The sequence below is a fragment of the Notolabrus celidotus genome, chromosome 8 (assembly GCF_009762535.1).
Source record: "Notolabrus celidotus isolate fNotCel1 chromosome 8, fNotCel1.pri, whole genome shotgun sequence".
Lineage (NCBI taxonomy): Eukaryota > Metazoa > Chordata > Actinopteri > Labriformes > Labridae > Notolabrus > Notolabrus celidotus.
The window spans coordinates 27,745,179-27,763,362 of record NC_048279.1 but is presented as its reverse complement, the minus strand read 5'-3'; the positions used below and the strand labels follow the sequence as shown (position 1 = coordinate 27,763,362).

General features: G+C 41.7%; 1 protein-coding gene across 2 annotated transcripts in view; it reads right to left on the bottom strand.

The window, feature by feature from the left end:
• Positions 1 to 18,184, bottom strand: part of fgfrl1a (fibroblast growth factor receptor like 1a) — an 88,085-nt gene that overhangs the window by 33,660 nt on the left and 36,241 nt on the right. For both annotated transcript variants that reach the window (XM_034689114.1, XM_034689115.1), the window contains exon 3: positions 17,874 to 18,146. In XM_034689114.1, coding sequence (XP_034545005.1) covers positions 17,874 to 18,146 — 273 coding nt within the window. The remainder of the gene's footprint in view (positions 1 to 17,873; positions 18,147 to 18,184) is intronic.

The window sequence follows — 18,184 nt, the reverse complement described above, 5'->3', positions numbered from 1 at the left end:
TAGAGAAGGGCCTGCACTCGTTGAAAGGCGCTTCACTCTGTGGCTTGTTCTCCTCAGCGTCTAACGACACGTCTGACAGCTTCTACATTTTTCTTGCACCCACTTAGTTTCCTCTAACTTCTGTTAGTGGTCTGTGGGCCGAGAACAGTTACAGCACAGAACTGAAACAGACACAGTCGGCTCATCATGTCGGCTTAAACCGAACAAATGTTGGCAAGACGTGCTCTGAAGTCTTACAAGCAGGAGAAACTGTCTGAAGGTTTTAGCCTTGAATGAAAGTGTGGACTATCCTACAACAGCTCAAATCTTTACACTCAAGGAACACTTGAGAAGCACTGAGGCTGGCAAACTACATGCATAGCTAGAGAACGAAGGCATATGTGCAGGAAATTGATCAATATTTAACCCCTTCACAGTTTCACATTAGCCACTTGATTGGTGATTAGTAAGCCACATACACTGCCACCCACTGGCCAGATGTTGTGACGGTCGAGAAATGTTTTAAAATCAAAGATGGCCGACTGAAGGTGAGCTCACCATGCAGCTCAAAATCCTCCTGATCTAGAAACACTTTACAGGCAAAACTTTTCATAACATCAAGTTACAACTGAGGAGCAATATGTTAGACTTCCCAAGTATTGATTTCAGATTTGGAGGAAATTGTGATCAATCACTTGCTAACTGAACCGGATGTTTTGCACTGCTGGCTTCATTTCGATTACAAATAATGTTAAAATATTTTTGGGGGCTTTTTCGCCTTTAATGGATAGGACAGCTGCAGAGAGACAGGAAATGTAGGACTAGACATGCAGCAAAGGACGAGGACTACAGCCTCCTTACATGGGGCGCACGCTTAGACCACTAGGCCAACGTCGCCCCAGAACTAATGTTAATACAGCCATAAGACTTTGTCACTCCAGATCCAGCATTTTCAAGAACAGCAATGTTTCTGATTTCCGTTATTTCATTGTAACTTGGATTTTTTTTCTCCAAAAAATGATTGCATCTGTTTCAATTAATATGCTTCTATGGATAGAGCTCAAGTCAAAAAACAAACAATCACTTCCTCTCCTGTAAAATATCTGCTGTTGTGCTGTTCAGGAAGCCTCCAGACAAAAAAAAATGTTGGAGTAGTTTAATCTCCTCAAGTTTATTATTAATTTTATTAACTGTATAAGACGGAAAACAAAAAAATTTAAGGATAGAAAACAGTCAAATCTCTATTTTGAGAACAGAATACTTGTGCTCTTCGCCCAAGTGTACATGTGACACAACTGAACATGTTTAATTATTAATGATTCAATAATAATAATTTAGTTTGCACATTAAAATAATTAAAATTAAGTAAATTATGGCATTACATTGTTGCACTATGTCAACTCTAGTGGACACTTCTGTAACTTCAAAATTATTAATATTAGAAAAAATAAAATTAACAATACATTTGCATAAACTTAGATATACCACTTAATGCTCCATGCACAAGGGGCTGTGGAAAAAAATAACTGGGCACTGGAACAAAATGTATATCTTTAAATTGTTAAATATATCTCACATGCATAAACACAAAATGCAGAAAGCAATCAGCACAAAGAAAATCAGAGCGGAGGTAGAGGTCGTGGTCGTAGTATGTGTGTGTGCTTGTTTGCGTGTGTGTGTTAGTATCAGCTTTCAGCGTTCTGTCACTCTGATCAAACCTGAGGCTGATAGCAGAGGCGCCTCAAAGCCATGGCTGGGTTTGCCCAAGAACCTCGGGGGAAATGCTTACACAAACACAGTCACACACACACAAACATTCTGCACACAGGTTTTTCAGAGAACACAGGAAAACATACTGTGCATGCATTTATGTGAAATATAATGCATAGGAATGCAGCAACATTATGCAAGTGAGCACATGCAGACACACACACCTGACAGCTCCAAACAAAAGCAGCCTGTTAGGGCTCATTTCTTTCTTTACATCCTCATTGTCTGTTTTAAATTACACATCATTGCAAGAGATAAATTAGTCGGTGGTTGGATTCTATAATCAGAGTTTATGTTGTCCTCCTTTTTCACCTCGGCTGTGTTTAGAGAGACAAGGGATGAAGAATTTCGTCAACTTCCTGGGAGCTGCGATGTGGAACAGTGGCAGCTTTAGAGACCATGTGAGTCTACCTGCTTCAACAAGAAAATACTGAATAGAAAGCAAAGCCTTATCAAACACAGATTAAAAAAAAAGCTTTGGATTACTCTGAAAGTCTGATACACTGTCTGATAAGTGGGACAACTTTTTCCATGCCTGCTTTTTTCCCCTGCATTTTTCTCTGCTGCATCCTGCCTGCTTGTTTGTGGAGAGAGCTTGAAAAAGCCAGATGCAACTGCTGGAATCTGAAGAGTGACAAAAGCTGACCGAAGGGAGGGAATCTCTGAGAAAAACTTGCTCTTCACGTCGTCATTAAGACATCAAAGTGTCTGCAGAAGCTGTAGAGCTTTTCAGCACTGACACAAACGTATTCTCGAGGAGCGGAGTAACGTTTGAGAAAAGAACAGGGGAGAAAAGAGAGGAGAGAGAGAAAGAGAGGGAAAGAGGAGGAGGAGGAGGAGGAGGAGGAGGAGGGATGTTGCGTGTTGAAGAACCAGTCTTTGGCTTTGATGATGCAGTAAAAAGCAGACAAAAGTTTCTAAAACTTCAAAAGAAGCCTTTTTGTAGCGCAGGTTCGCTCTCTCTTTCTCTCTGCCTCTTCCATTCTTCACTCTCCCTCCTCTCTTCAAACATGTCTTTGCTAATTGCCAGAAACCTTCTCGGCACCTCGGTACGCTCTCCACTCCTCTCAGGTCCATTCAGCAGAGGAGGGGGGGTCGTTACAGCGGGAAGGCCTAATAACCTGCCCCGAGCGGGACAATGGAGCCTGCAGGGGCAGCGACAAAATCCCAGCTCTAATGAGAAAAGACTCCTTCAGTGAACAAGCAGCTCTGTCAATAGACCAGTCTATTAGGGAGTTACAGGGTGGGGGGGCGGGCTGAGAGCGTAGTATGGGTGTTTGTGTTTTTAGTGTTAAAGTTATGGGTGCGTCTGTCTTTTTATTTCGTTAACACATACAGAAATATATTAAAATCAGTGAAAATATTTTAAAAAGTTAAAGAAAACAGAGACGTAAGTGTGTTTCTGTCCTTGTGTGTCAGCATGCGTGTGTGTGCGTGTGTGTGCTGCTCCCTCCTGAGGGTAACAATAGTGAACAGGACAAATCCTCTAGAGCGAATAATGGTCACTAAGCTGTCTATTCAGGAGTACACAGCTCCCCTGCTACCCGCTCTGATCAGACACGAATACCCGCACTCACTCATTCACTCTCCTTTCCGCCCTTCTGTCCATTATTCTCTCAATCCAGCGTGTTCCTTTCTCCTCATCTGTCTCTTCTGACTTCCGCTTCAATGTTCCACTCCTTCTTTATTTCCAGCTTTATTTTCTCCCTCAGTTGCTTCTTCAAAGTGCCTTGTAGGCCTTAATTTTTCTTAATCTATCTATTCTCTAATCTAACATCCAAAGTAAAAAGATTCTTATCAAAAAACTTTAAAATGTTTGCTTTTTTTTTGGGGGGGGGGGGGGGGGGGGGGGTAAATCATTGGTTATAGGTATATTTAGAAAATACTAGAATTGCTTGGAGACACCGATACGTTATGTTCCGATAAAATATGACACAATACGTTACGTTACGATTATGATACGATAGGATATGATACGTTACGATACAATACAATACAATGCAATATAATACAATACATGATACAATACGATTATGATACGATACATTAAGTTACGTTATGTTATGATACGATACAATATGATACAATACGATACGTTACGATTATGATACGATATGATACGTTACGTCACATTACGATACAATGCGATACGATACAATACGATACGATGCGATACGATACGGTACAATAAAATACAACACATGATACTTGGCCCACACTAACTATACTATCAAGATACAGCAATACCGCAATCATGGATACATTATAAAAAACAATCAATACACAATACATCACAGTATCTGATTAGCTCAAGAATGCAAAACGCCCCCAATATTAGAGAACAAGATTGCCTGTATTTACCTGTGATCACCTGTAGCAGTCAGAGTCTCAGTATTCACTGCGATGTCACTAACTACAGACTACAGGGTCTTTTTCCACTTAGCTTTCATTCTCTGTAGCCTTGAGCATGGAGCGGGAAGGAATGCATTTCCCCCTCATTGTCAATAAAATGAGCAGCAACTGTCACACAGGACTTGGCGGATAGAGATGTCAACCCATCACAGATGAGTGAAACACTCCCTGCAGACATGAGGTGCATCCTCCACCTTCCTCTCGCCTCAGCACGAAGAGCAGGAACAACTTTTTCTTTCTGGTTTTGAAACTGACTACAGCGTCTCTTAACTTCTCTTCGCCCCTGTCTGACATCATCACATTATGTCTACTTCTGGAACTTCTTCTTTAGCCAATTAACTTCTGTTCACATTCCTATCGTTTAAGTCATTAAACCCAGGCAGTAGTGATGTGAAAAGGAAATTTGCAGGGAAATCTGTTAAAAGCACCGTACTTTTTCAATTAAAACATCAACAAAAAACCCTGGAGAATCCATAATTGTTCATCAATTTGTCCAACTCCTAATATAGATATAAGGAATTAAATTATATCGGCGTTTATCAGGTGCATGTTTTTGCTTGAGTGTATAGTGTTTATTATTTCCTTTTTTGTATTTCATCAGTGATTGAATTATCGCTCACTAGCTCAGTCATACCTGTTTGCTCTAAAAGTTGCACATGCTCTGCTCTTCAATGCTTTCATTTTTTAAGTGCAGATGGTTGGTGAAAATGTCATTCAGTGACATAACCACCATGCTTCTGATTGATTTGATACACCAGACCTTTAAAAGAGAGCCACATTAACAGCCAGCCAACCTGCTGTTATGTAACCTGGATCGTGGGGAGGCAGAAAAAAATCTAAATGAAAGTTTAGTCTCAGGCAACTTTTTTTAAATTACAGTGAATTAGGAGGACACAGAGTGAGGCAAACAAGTGAGCTGATGTATGTGTGAAGAGAAGGTAGATGTTTGTGTCACTATCTGGGAGACTCTGATGATCACAGATTGATTTCGGTCCAAAAGGTGGTTTAAAGTTTGGATTTATCCTTCTTCTCCTCCTGGTGAAGTTTTAACCGTCTTCCTCCATCTGTCTGCTCCCTGCCTCCCCCTCCTCTTTCTTAATCCCTCTGCTCCTCATGCATCTTCTCATCTTTCCTCGCCTCCCCACCTCTTCCTCAGTGTTTGCACAGTGTGTGTGTGTGTGTGTGTGTGTGTGTGTGTGTGTGTGTGTGTGTGTGTGTGTGTGTGTGTGTTTGCACTGATGAGGTTTCGGAGAGGTTAACCCCTCTGCCGTGAGAATGTGGAGTGGTGGTTTCTGTGTGCGAGGGATGTGAGGGAGTTCTGCAGCTGGCATGCGAAGATGCTGAAGCACCTCATGTCCTTTCAGATGTAGGTGGTGGAGATGTGGAGGGTGAAGGGGTGGAGGTTTGTGTTGGTTGTAAGGTTAGGGGATGCAGGACACGCATCTCCTCTAAGTACCTCTTTCAGAGCAATGAGTGTGTCCTTGAGAGGATTTGTTAATGCCTTTCACATATCTTAACTCCCCCGGCTTCTTCACCTCACTCACTGCGTTACTTCAAAAATCTTTGCATAAGAATTGAATTGACAATCCATTTCACATCTATGCTGAGGAACAATGTAAGGACTGGGGATGGAGACTCATTAATGCCATTCTTGAGTCTCTTTAACGATCAGTCTTCATCCAGTTCACTGTTGATACTTTTCTGGTTTTTGGTGGACAGACAAGACAATAGAGTACTATGTAATATATTCAATTTATTTACTGTTGCCTAATCATTTAGTCATTTTACTGACCTGACCTTGAATGCATCATAATAACAATTATGTCTCTTCATTTAGTTAGTTAACTAGCATATATCCTACACCAGAGTACTATTTTTGACTAACAGGTGTTGCTACATAGAGTGCTTTACCACAGCTGCTCTGAGTGAAGGAGGATGAGGATGAGGAGAATGAGGAGGATGAGGATTAGCTGCAGCAGCTGGAGTTGTCTGACTTTTTTCAAGCAAAAGGTCAGTCGAAGGTAGCCTACTGCATTTTGATTTATCTGATGCACAATGCGGGTGTGTGGGGCCTTAGAGGTTGTGTTCCCAGCCTTGCAATTAATAATCATTTTGCAACATAAATTGCTCATTCAAAAAGTTAACTGGATAATGGATGTATGCTTGTGCACCGCAAATTGAGGCTGATGAGGTATAATGTTATGTCATTGGACTCAGGGAAATCGATAGTAATTAAAGTAAAACATTATTGATTTGGGTTTTTTTCAAAATGTCTAGCAAAGGCCTTAATAGGACTTGGTTTTGATCCACATACTTAGTGAGCACAAAATAAAATTTTCCAAACCTGGCTAAATACTTGTCTGAATCTTGATGACAGGTTTTAAAACAATCGTGGATTTAAATTCTGTGACCTGAAATATAACGATACTTTCAATCCAATCCAAGTTTTTGATATTTTTTGTTATTTGTTAAAGTTATACTTTTGAGGATTTTTCACCTTTAATGGATAGGACAGCTGAGGAGAGACAGGAAATAAGGGGGGCAGAGAGTAGGGGAAGACATGAAGCAAATGGTCGAGGTTAGGAGTCGAACCTGGGAGTGCTGCGACGAGGACTGTAGCCTCTGTATGTGGGACACGTGCTTAGACCGCTATAAGCCAACAGTGCCCCATTTTAGTGTAATTTCCATAGACTGTATAAAATATGGACGTAGTATCCGTGATGTCACCCATCTGTTCCTGAGAGCTGTTTTGAAGCAAATCGACAGCAGCAGCCATATTGGTAATGCGGAACTCAACCAGGCAGAGTGTGACGTAGTGTGAGCCCCTTAGCCAATGGCTGTGTGTTTCCGACCGGGAGTCACGTCAGTCATGTCCTTATTTGGGCAAAACTCGTAATCTTAATATCTTCTGAACCGTCACGTTAGAAAAAAATTCACCCCTGTACAGTGTGTGCCATTAGAGAGATTAGCTTCATAGGGCCAAGCCGTTTTTTGAACCAGGCTGTAAACATGTTTATTAATGCTGCAAAGATCGTCTTTTTCCCATTCATATCTATGTAGTTTCCGGTGTTTCTGCAGCCAGCCTCAAGCGGATTCTTGATGTACTGCAGTTTATAGCACTTCCGCATTGGCTTCATCATTTGAGACCGGAGTTTGCCGCTTGGTTATTTCTTATTTATTGTATTCTTCAACATAAAGGGATCCGGGCTATGAATTAAGCTGTTGTAATTTACTGTTTAAAATGTGTACTGAGTGCACTACAATGGTTTATGGTAATAAAGACAATATTGCTGAAGCAAAGGGTAACTTCTCTTCTTCACAGTTTCTGCATCTCTTCCTTCGTCACTTTCTCCACTACCTCCGATATCACCAGTAAATGTCGTCTGTTTTCTCCCCCCTCCTCCCCCAGCCTTTTGTTACTGTTGGACTCACACTGTGGCGTTCGGTCTTAATTACATTAAACAAACTGGGGAATTGCGATACTTTAAGGCAGCCCACATCCCCTCATATTCAGTTACTTGTGGACAGAACGTTCTTCGTAATATTAGTAACAGAGCTGCAAATGAGGCGTGTTAAATCTGCCTCATTTGTTACTTATTGCACTGATATTTCTTCACTCAGAGGATGCCTGCTCTGCCAAAACACACACACAGAAGTAAAGCTACACCTCAGATTAGCTATGGGAGAGTTGCTGTGGATACCCAGAGTGAAAACAGGTTTGTAGCTAGCAGAGGAAATTAAAGGAAACTCACACCCAAAAACACAATGTAGAAAAGAATGATGCTTCCACTTATGTTGGATCGGGAGAAGGTAGAAGATTTGGAAGAGAAACGCAATAGGAAGCCAAATTAAAGAGATTTTCAGCTTCAGTGAGACTCATTAGCATTTTAACTCCTCCAAGTCATAAAACACATCTGCATTACTTCTGTTTTGGGGTAGATTTCCCCTTCAGAGTGACTCACTGCTCAGGCCTCAAGTAAAAAGGCCTCCTGACAGACAGATGGCATCTCGTAGGCAGAGCTGAAGTTAAAACTAGCAGAGGGTATTTACGACCCATTAGGGGTCTGTGAGAGGTTGACTTGGCATCCAATCAGAAGATGCAAGCCATACTCGCTTGCTAACTCTCTCACACACACACACAGAGATGCACATACACAGCTGTAAATGGAGCATGAAGGCAAACAGGCTGGGGAACAATGAGGAGCTGAAAGACGATGGAGAGAAAAGACATCTTCCATTGGTTGGTGGAGCGCGAAGAATACGACTGTAGAGGGTTGTGTGTGAGAACAGGGAGAGGTCGAGGTAGTTTAAAAAAATAGGACAAAGGGAGAAAGAAGCTGAGAGAAGTAGACACAGAAACATGAAAAACTACAAACAAATGAAAAAACTTTGAGAAAACTATGTCTTCTCCAAAATACATGGCAGTATGCAAAGGTGGACGTGATTTTGCAAGATGTATTATTTCATGCTTCAACTGCTGTGTCCCATGTGAAACCAAAATACAATATTGATCCCTCACTTCAGCTCAAACTTTTGTCTTTTCAAAATGCTCACCAAATATTTCCAGAGCAAAAGTTCACCCAAAAACAAGCCATCACGAAATGCAACAAAATTAGCTTTTAAAGTTTAAGCACCAAAAAACAAGGTTTAGGAAAAGGTCATCATTTGAGCTACAACATTTATCTTAAAGCCTACTACAGTTATTTCAGATTATTACCGCCCTGTGCTAAGTACTTGATTCTGATTGGTCAAAACCCATTTACACTTATAACATAATGAGGACCAATTTGGGACTTTTTCACCAGTCAGGTGAAGGGGAAAAAGTGAAGTCCAGGACGTGGTAGCAGCTTTGTCAGCAGTGACATTGCAAGAAGCAAAAATCAAACAGTACCTTCATAAATCACAAACAAATAAATCAAACAAGTTTAAAGCTACAGTTGGACTCAAGACCTCTTGTAGGCTTCATCTTTGTGTTAAGGTTTAGAAGATGAAATTAAAAAGTAACTTTTAACGATTTTACACTTTTCTAGCAAGTGACAACATGTGACGAAGTGCATAATGGACTCTACCTAGGCAAAATATTTTTTATAGTTGGAGTACTCCGTTCTTTTTTTTTTTTGACTCAAAGTCTATCAAAATCAGAGAGCTTCTAGTTTCTCCTTCAAATTGAGCTCCTTTCATCCCTGTAATATGTTGGGTTTAAAAGTTGACCCCTCAACCTGTTTGGTCGTGGATTTCCAAAACTTTTTTTTTGTTGCCCAGACTTCTTGATGTCTTCAAACTGAAGCCAGGAAAAAACAGAAGCTTTATTCGTCTCTTCCTCTGTGTCTCTGTGCTGTCCATCTTCTTTCCATCTCTCGGCTGGAAGTCAAACGAGGCGGAACGAGAGGATGTGGGACAGACAGCCGTGAAATGGAGGCCAGGGCCCCTCCAGAGGTGTGTGTGTGTGTGTGTGTGTGTGTGTGTTCATGGAAAAAACAACTGACATTTTCCTGTCCAGTCTTGTACAATCAGAGAAACAGCACATACATCTTTGTGGATCTGAGTTTGTTTTTCTTGACTGGACTCAACAACAAGGTGGCTGCAGAAACTTGACTCCATTCTTTCTCCCACAATCCTCCCGTGCATCCCATATGAGCACACACACACACACACACACACACACACACACACACACACACACACACACACACACACACACACACACACACACACACACACACACACACACACACACACACACACACACACACACACACCAGCATGTTTACATCACTGCTCTCCACCATGCCACCCTGATTTCCGGAGGAGCAGCTTTGTCTACCTTGCTATGCGGGCGGTATGATGTTCCAACAGAAGGACCGGCATGTACCGAGCACATCTGATACACTGAATGGTCATGAAACATGCTGCACTCAGGGCCTGATTCACAGAAGGATTGCACGGCTTTTGTAACCACTAAACCGGTGCAAATTGGCCAAGAAGACACGCACCACAAACTGTCCTGCAGAACAAATAGCCTCACCAGTTGTGTCTCACCGGTGTTGTTTGCAACTTTGCATACATTCAAATTGCCATTATGTATTAACTTGGAGCAAATAGAACTTTCTCTATGCAAATAAGCCTCATTGCCATCGTCATGCTCAAACTTTTCAGAGATCAAGACAATCTCACCTCTGGATGACCTAAAAATAAAAATCTGTTCATTCAATAATCCAATATCACTCTGACATTTCTATTATCATGATTGTCTTTGTGCATTCTCCCCTCAGTTTCTTTAATACGTTTAGTTTTATTTATTCTAGTAGCTTCTGAAGAAATGAACCTTCAGGTTTTGTCATGGTTTTATCAGCAGTGTAGGTGTTAAACCTTCAAAAGTTAACATTTTAAAGTCGGCCTGTGAATGCTGCTGGTTTGAGATGCATATCAGGTAGTCCCTATTTTACTTGGTGTGAGATCCTTGTTTGTTTGACCCAAAGTTGCCATCAACCTGTCTGTTCATATAATGATCAGACAGGCCATCGGTGCCTTAATAATTTCCCTCTCTCTTGTTGAATATCTGTGACAACAGATCACAGCCAAAGGCCGTTTCACACCCGAGCTGAACCCAAGCTGCTGTTTTTGTAACAGGTAATTATGCAAGCTCAATACAAAAATATTCTAGACATACCTATGTCCTGTCGTCATCAGCTGTATGTTCCTGTGATTGCATTTGACTGATTTATAGTGAGGCATGTCTAACGCCAGCTTCTCCTCACTTTTCTCTCTCATCCTCTCAGAAGGAGGGATCAGGACTTCTGTGTACTTTTTCAAATGAACTCTTAATAAAGCTGTGGTTCAAATGTAAATGAGGTGTTTTTCTCATTTACTCTAAATGTGCAAGTGTGGCCTTTATATTCATTGTTTTACATTTTGCTGCTAATGTTGGCATACTGGAAAATCCCCAAAGAATCCCCCAGGAATGAAGAGAGGTGCAGCGTGTTTCTGGTACTGAAGCATACAAAGTTTTGAAAAGACAATTGATTTTCTCAACAAATAACTTTGTGTCACCCTGTAGAAGTTTTCATAAATGTTTTTGAAAAGTTGCATCCCAGTAACTGGCTGTAACATGTTAATCACCCACTGAAATCCTTGAAACAGCAATGCATTTGGCCAATATTTTCGCACTTGCACTGGTTTGATGAAGAGGGTGTCAAAGCTCCGTCAAATTATCTCTATTTTTGGGGGCTTTTCAAGCTTCTCACATTGGTGCTGCTCCATGTTTGTTTGCACTTTTTTGTGGAGCCAATCAGGTCTCTTGTAACACTATTTGTTTATGTATTTTCCTCATTTTTTAACTTCTCACCTTGTCCTACACTCCACATGGATTCTCAAAAGGGAAACTTTCACTTAGTTTCCTCATGTCTATTCAGCTACTGAAGTGAGAGACGTAATGATGTCAATTGTCAAACAAGAGAAGACAAAAGCAGAAAGCGAAGAAGTGCAGGAACAATTAACTGAACTACATTTTTGTGCATATCAGCATATGACTGAATGAGAATAAAAAGGATGAAATCAAAGTACAAGAAACCTGCAGGAGTCAGACTAAGACAAAAGAGCTGAGGCAGCAAAGGAGTGTCTGCAACAACAGGGATTCAAGAAAAGTAAAATTCAAAACAGCCAAAACAAATCACTAAAATAATTCCTGTATAAACCTTCAGCCTTCAACAAGAGAGTAGAAATATTAAAACACAGGAGAGAAACTTCTGCTCCAACAGGAATCTAGGCCACTAAATGCAACCATATAATTCAAGAGCAGGGGGGCTAAACCACTCGATGATTTCTGGGCCTCATTTTGAAATTGCATCTTTTTCATGTTCTGTAAATCAGGATGGAGACCCCCCGAAAAAAAAAATCCCCCTATGAGGCCTCAAACCCTCAGCTGAACACCGAGCGGTTCCTGCAAACCTCCAGGTTCACTCCGTGCATTTTTCTCCCATTAGTAAGAAAGTGCTACGTGTGTAACCTGAGCAGCAGAATGTGGCGGTAAAACACTAACTCCACAACACACACACATGCACACACACACACATTCATAAAACTATAGCAAGACAGGCACAGCTGCCGTGGTGTGTGTGTAAGTGGGAGGCTGAGGGTGTGTGTGTGTGTGTGTGAGGCAGATTGGGTTATTTGAGATTGTTTTTAGGCTCTGTGCAATCACACACACACACACACACACACACAATTTCTGCATGTGTGTCTATGACTCACACCAATTATGCAGCAAACCTTGGCCACCTCTACATCCTCTCCAGACGAGGCACCAGATATCTCAATTAAAAAGCAGGTAATTTGAGAAGGCAAAAACAGAGGAGGTATCAGGACGTAGGAACACAGGGCGAGGGATGAAGCTGGTTTGAAACCTGAGCTGATGTGTTAGTTTTTGGCTGGAGGACAGCTGCAGTCTCACACATGCAGTACAGTTCAATGCAGAGAGAGAGAGAGAGAGAGAGAGAGAGAGAGAGAGAAAGAGAGAGAGAGAGAGGGGGGAGAGAGAGAGTAAACCTGAATGAAGGAGCGCTGGTTGCTCTCAAAGAACTGGATGGATGTCGGGATGAAAGCAAATTGAAGCCAAAATTTGAATTGATTTAGTCTGTAGTCATGAATTTGAATCATTCTGACAAACAGGACTGCTCGCTGTGATGTCAGTGATGTCAGCCTGTGTGAAATGATGTTAGACTTTCGTTGAGTTTGGCACTGTTAGTTCAATAATCCTGACACGTAACCACAGAGAAAATATAAAACTGAACACTTTGCCTTCCACTAATTTCCCTCCAGTCCCGTTTTGAGTATATTTTCCTTTGTCAAGCTTCACCTTATGCTTTCATTCGTCTTCTTCCAACGTTGATTATGTAACTGCAACTTTATGCAAGTAAAAATCATGTACCAGCCCATTTATTAAACAGGTTCAAACAGGTCCTACATTTGATATCTCTCTCTGCCTCTCGCTCTCCTGCTTTGTTCTCAGATTATGACCAGATGTCAGCTGCTACAGCTGAGCTCTTAAATCACCACAAATCATCACACCAGTAACTTATTTCCACAAAGAGTGTTGATGAACATACTCATTTCGACTCAAAAACTGCGTTTGCACATTCACAGTTTACACGCACTTAAAACACACTCTAACACGCCCACTTCAGCACACTCACTCACACACACACACAACACGTACAAATCCAAAACGCTTCCTTCCTTGTTACACGCAGCCTCCCAACTCCGCTCCAGACACGCTCCCATTGTCATCACATCTGGTTTCAACTATAAATTTTTCATCAATCACTCTTCAGGGAGGAGCGAAATAATTCCATAATTTCATAAAGTGAGTTGGAGAGACAGCGAGGGCAAAAAGAGAGGAGAAAAAAAAAGAAAGAGAGGACGAAACCAGAGCTCTCCTGGTGCTCGCGTTTTGAAGGACATTGAGGTTTATTGAGCAGAAAAAAAAGAGACATTTTTCAGTCTCACTTTACTGGTGGTCCCATAAATCTGCACACACCAATGCATGCATGCACGCATACCCCTCACATAAACAAGCAAGTACACACACGCAAACAGACTATTTACTCCTGCCAACATTTGCCAACCTACACACAATAAAAGAACAAACACTTGAAGGAATCTCCTAATTCTCCCCGCCAACAAAAGCCTGCCTTTACAAAGAAAAGTAGGCCTCTCCATCACTTCCAACCACAGGGAAAAACGGTACAGTGAATGTTTTAAAGCAATCAAACCTTATTACGGCCAGGAAAAATGAGAAACTGTGAAAATATTGATACAAATTAAGAATGTAGACGGGTGAAAAATGAGCCAGCCCACTGAGGAGGGAGGAATGAGATTGGGTGCTAATAGGAAAAAGGTGTTTAGGGTACCTTGGGTTAGAAATTGAGAGGGAAGGACAATAAGACACAGGTGTGGGCTCATTATGGTGAAACAGAGCGGGTATAGAATAATTTCAGAGGGACCTCACAGGAGAGGAGGAGGGGGGATTAAAACAGAGAGGAGAGACAGGACGAAGACGAGGATACAGAGAAGTGGAAACAAAACGGCTCACTCTGATGTGAAAGACAGGACTCATACATCCATCAATTCCTGCCATGCTTTGAACATCACTGCTTATGCAGATTGTTTCAGCTATGAAAACACCGCGACCCCGCTAACAGCTTCTCTGAGGAGATGCTGGGGCATGATCCAAGGCTGGAATTACAGGGAGGGGTTTTCTTTGAAGGTTGACCTGGTGGAGCAAAGTGTCTCATTTATGCAACCTGCTATGCTACTGATGCAGACCACTTCTAGAGCAACTGGTGGCTTCAGTTTGAGGGTTTTCTGAGGGCAGGTTTGACCTTAATTGGTGTCACTGAAGATAAAGGTTAAGGCCAAGTTCACTCTTGATCATGGGCACAACTGTTGACACCACAATCTCACTTTTGAGTAAATTTTTTATCTGTTTTTGCTCTTTTTTTTTTACCAATCCACCCATCATGTCAGACAACCTTTGACAGTGGCTGAATTTCCTTATTTGTCACTGAGTTACAAACTTGCAGATTTGTCCTCAGCTTTGGGCGAAAGAACTTAAGTTTCGGGACAAGAAGTGAGGAAGACAATGGCTTAATCTACTGTTTCTGAAGTATGAATGTGCAGATATGTGAAAGAAAAAGAAAGAGGTGGTGAGAGAGAGAGAGAGAGAGAGAGAGAGAGAGAGAGAGAGAGAGAGAGAGAGAAGCAGCAGCTGTCCGCCTGGATGACCTCAGCAGCAGCTGCTGTGCCCCTCACCCGACACCCACCAGCACCCAGCTGCCCTCTGTATGCCAGCTCGCCTTTGAAGTTCAGCTCGAGACCCACACAGCTTTGATCACACCAATAATGATTACTGAGGTATAAAAAAATACAATTAACTACCAATACGCCACGAAAATGTTACAAATTGGGAGGAAAGGAACAATTTTGAAACTTCAAAAATGACTGAAAATTAGCTTTTTTGGAGTTACATATTCAAAGGATAAACAAAAAAAGAAAAATCCAAATAACGCAGTGAGCACTTCTGTAGCCATTAGCTGTGGGAATCACAGTGTAACTCACGACACAATACAACACAATACCCAATATTCTGCCCATGATAACGATTATATCAGGAACAGAGATTCTGTTATAATTGATTCATTGCAAATTGCACGATGTATATATAATAATAATACATCATGATATTTGAGTGTTACCAGAGGTCATAAAGTAGTGAAGTCTGTGAGTTAGACTGAAGGAGAAGTCTGTCTAGAGGGCATATTCCAAATTTAAATATCAAGATTAGATCAGGATCATACTCTCATTGGTGAACCCCAACGCCAAACAGATTTTCTACGGTGTTATTTGACATTTATCAATTTGTCAATGTTGGTGACCAATATCTGTATGAGAGCATTTTACTTGAGTCGTCTTTGAAGTGCTGATACCATGAAGAGAGATGCTTCAGTAAGATTCTCTGAAAGGTTGGAACCTGACACACACACACACACACACACACACGCACGCACACACACACACACTCTCACACACACTGACATGTGTAAATGCTCATGGACATAGTGTCTTTCCTGCAGGTATTTTGTTTACATGGATGAGAGTTGAGAGAAGCAGCTATTTGTGTCTCAGTAAAGACGGAGACACACACTCTGTATTGGAGCAGCGAGCCCGTCAGAGTCCACAGGGTCACAGAGTAAAGCCCACACATGACAACTCGTTGTTTTTACCACTAAGACAACACAGTTCAGCTGGGTCACTGGATGAATGCATCAAAGTATGACAAGGTGGTTTCTACGACTACACTGTTTGTGAAATGGATGCAGTTTTCGGAAGCGGCAGGCATCAAAGGTTTACAGAAAAGATAATTAGCTGGATTTGAGTGTATCCATCCATGCCTGTGTTGTCTCATCAACACTTAACTGAGGTCTTTCAACCTTGTTACAAACATATTGTGTAACTAAATTAGGTTGCAGAGCTACAGAGATTATATCAAGATATAAGCTACATAACTCAACATACGAAACTTGACAAAATAGTCAACACTGACCCTCTGTTTCAGTCCAGATCTGGACCATGGTGTCCTGAATAAAAAATCAAGTATTTTTTTATGCATTTATTGCCCCAGGTTGCCATCTAAAGTTAGTAGTTCATTGCCCTAAAGGGGAAATCTGTTACAGAGGCAAGCAAAGGACACTTGACAAATTATCACACGACACATAATCATGATATCTAACACAGAAACTGTACATACAACATGGTACCCTCAGTGGTTTGATTTAAGGTTCCTATGGCTTGTAGAGGGAATCAGTTTTTTTCTAAGCAGGCCCTCTTGCTCATTGGGACCCTGAACCTCCTAAAGGGCATAGCAGTGAGGTGTCAGTCCAGGGGATGAGTAGAGTCCTGTATAATAGTGTAATCAATGCTTGTTTTGGCCTTAGTGTTGGTCAGGTCTGGTTTTTAACAGTGAGCATGTAAGAGAAACAGGTGGAGCACTAGAGCAGGATGAGTGGAATGATGCTTTGATGTAGCAGTAGAAGGAGGGGGACAACATGGAGTCCTTTAAGTTTTCGGATGGCTGATGATGGCTTTTGAATGACCTTTGTGTGTTAGTTCAAACTGAGTTTATCATCCAGTGTGAGTCCGGGATATACAAAATTATCAACTGCCTCCACGTGTTGTTACTAATGACGTTGGAGGGCAGAGATAACAGGTTTACACTTTCATTATATTTCACCTAAATTTAATGGCACATCACAAGAAAGAGCTTAAAGGCAGCAACTAGAACAGACTCCTCAGTTGCACCTGCAGTGTCTAATTTAATTATACCAAGTCGCCAACCAAGCTTTACTTAATTTGTTGGGAGTAAGAGCTGGCTGGCAGACATAAAGACAACCACAGCTGTCTGGATGCAAATCAGTAAAATAATTATGAAGAGAGAGAAAAAGAACAAGGCACAACAATGAGTCTCTTATAGAGGCTTCAACATACACACACACAGATGTGAAATTCAATACCACACTGACGCAATGTCCCACACACACACACACACGCACACACGCACACACGCACACACACACACACACACACACACACACACACACACACACACACACACACACACACACACAACAAAGAGGGAAACAAAAGCTTCTTCTTTAACAAACTCTCATTCATACTCATACAAGAACACCCAAGCACAACAACTGTGGTCACGAGAACACACATGCAAACAAAGTCCAACTGAAGCAGGGTTTCATTGTCTGAAGGAAAAAACAGAGTTTTAGTTACAGCACAAAGTTTCTACCAATTGAGCCGGGCTAATTAAAGCCCAGGAACTCACAGAAGAGTCAATGGAAGCAAGAGAGGCTGAAAATAATGAATAAAGGTGGAAAAGAGAGGAGGTGATCGGAGTAGACTAAATAAGACTCAAATAATATGGGAAGACAGGAAGGGAGGATTGGAGGAATGAAAGACCTAAATTCTGTGCTCAAAGATGGAAAGTTCTGGTCGCTCTGTTATCATACGAATATCCATAAACACTGTTAGAGTCTCAAACAAATACAACACAACTCCTCAGACAGTGAACCAAAGACTCCAAGTGATCCTGTATTCGTACTGTTCCTGGACGGGGGATGTTACGAATGACTGATGTCACTTACCTATAACAATGAGCGTGAAGTTGATGTTGACGCTGCCGAACCCATTGGTTGCCTTGCAGATGTACGTTCCAGCGTCGTCAGTCTCCACCTCTTTGATGCGCAGAGCATGTTGCTGCACCCTGAACCGCGTCCAGCCACTGTGGATGTTGCGTCCGTCTTTGGTCCACATGATGAGTGGCGGGGGGTCGCCCTCCACGGGGCAGGGCAGCTTCATGGTGCGACCCAGTCGGATGCTCTGCCGGTGCATCACCCGCTCAGACACCCTGGGCGGACCTTGAGGATGGGAGAGGAAAGGAGTTATTGAGATAGAG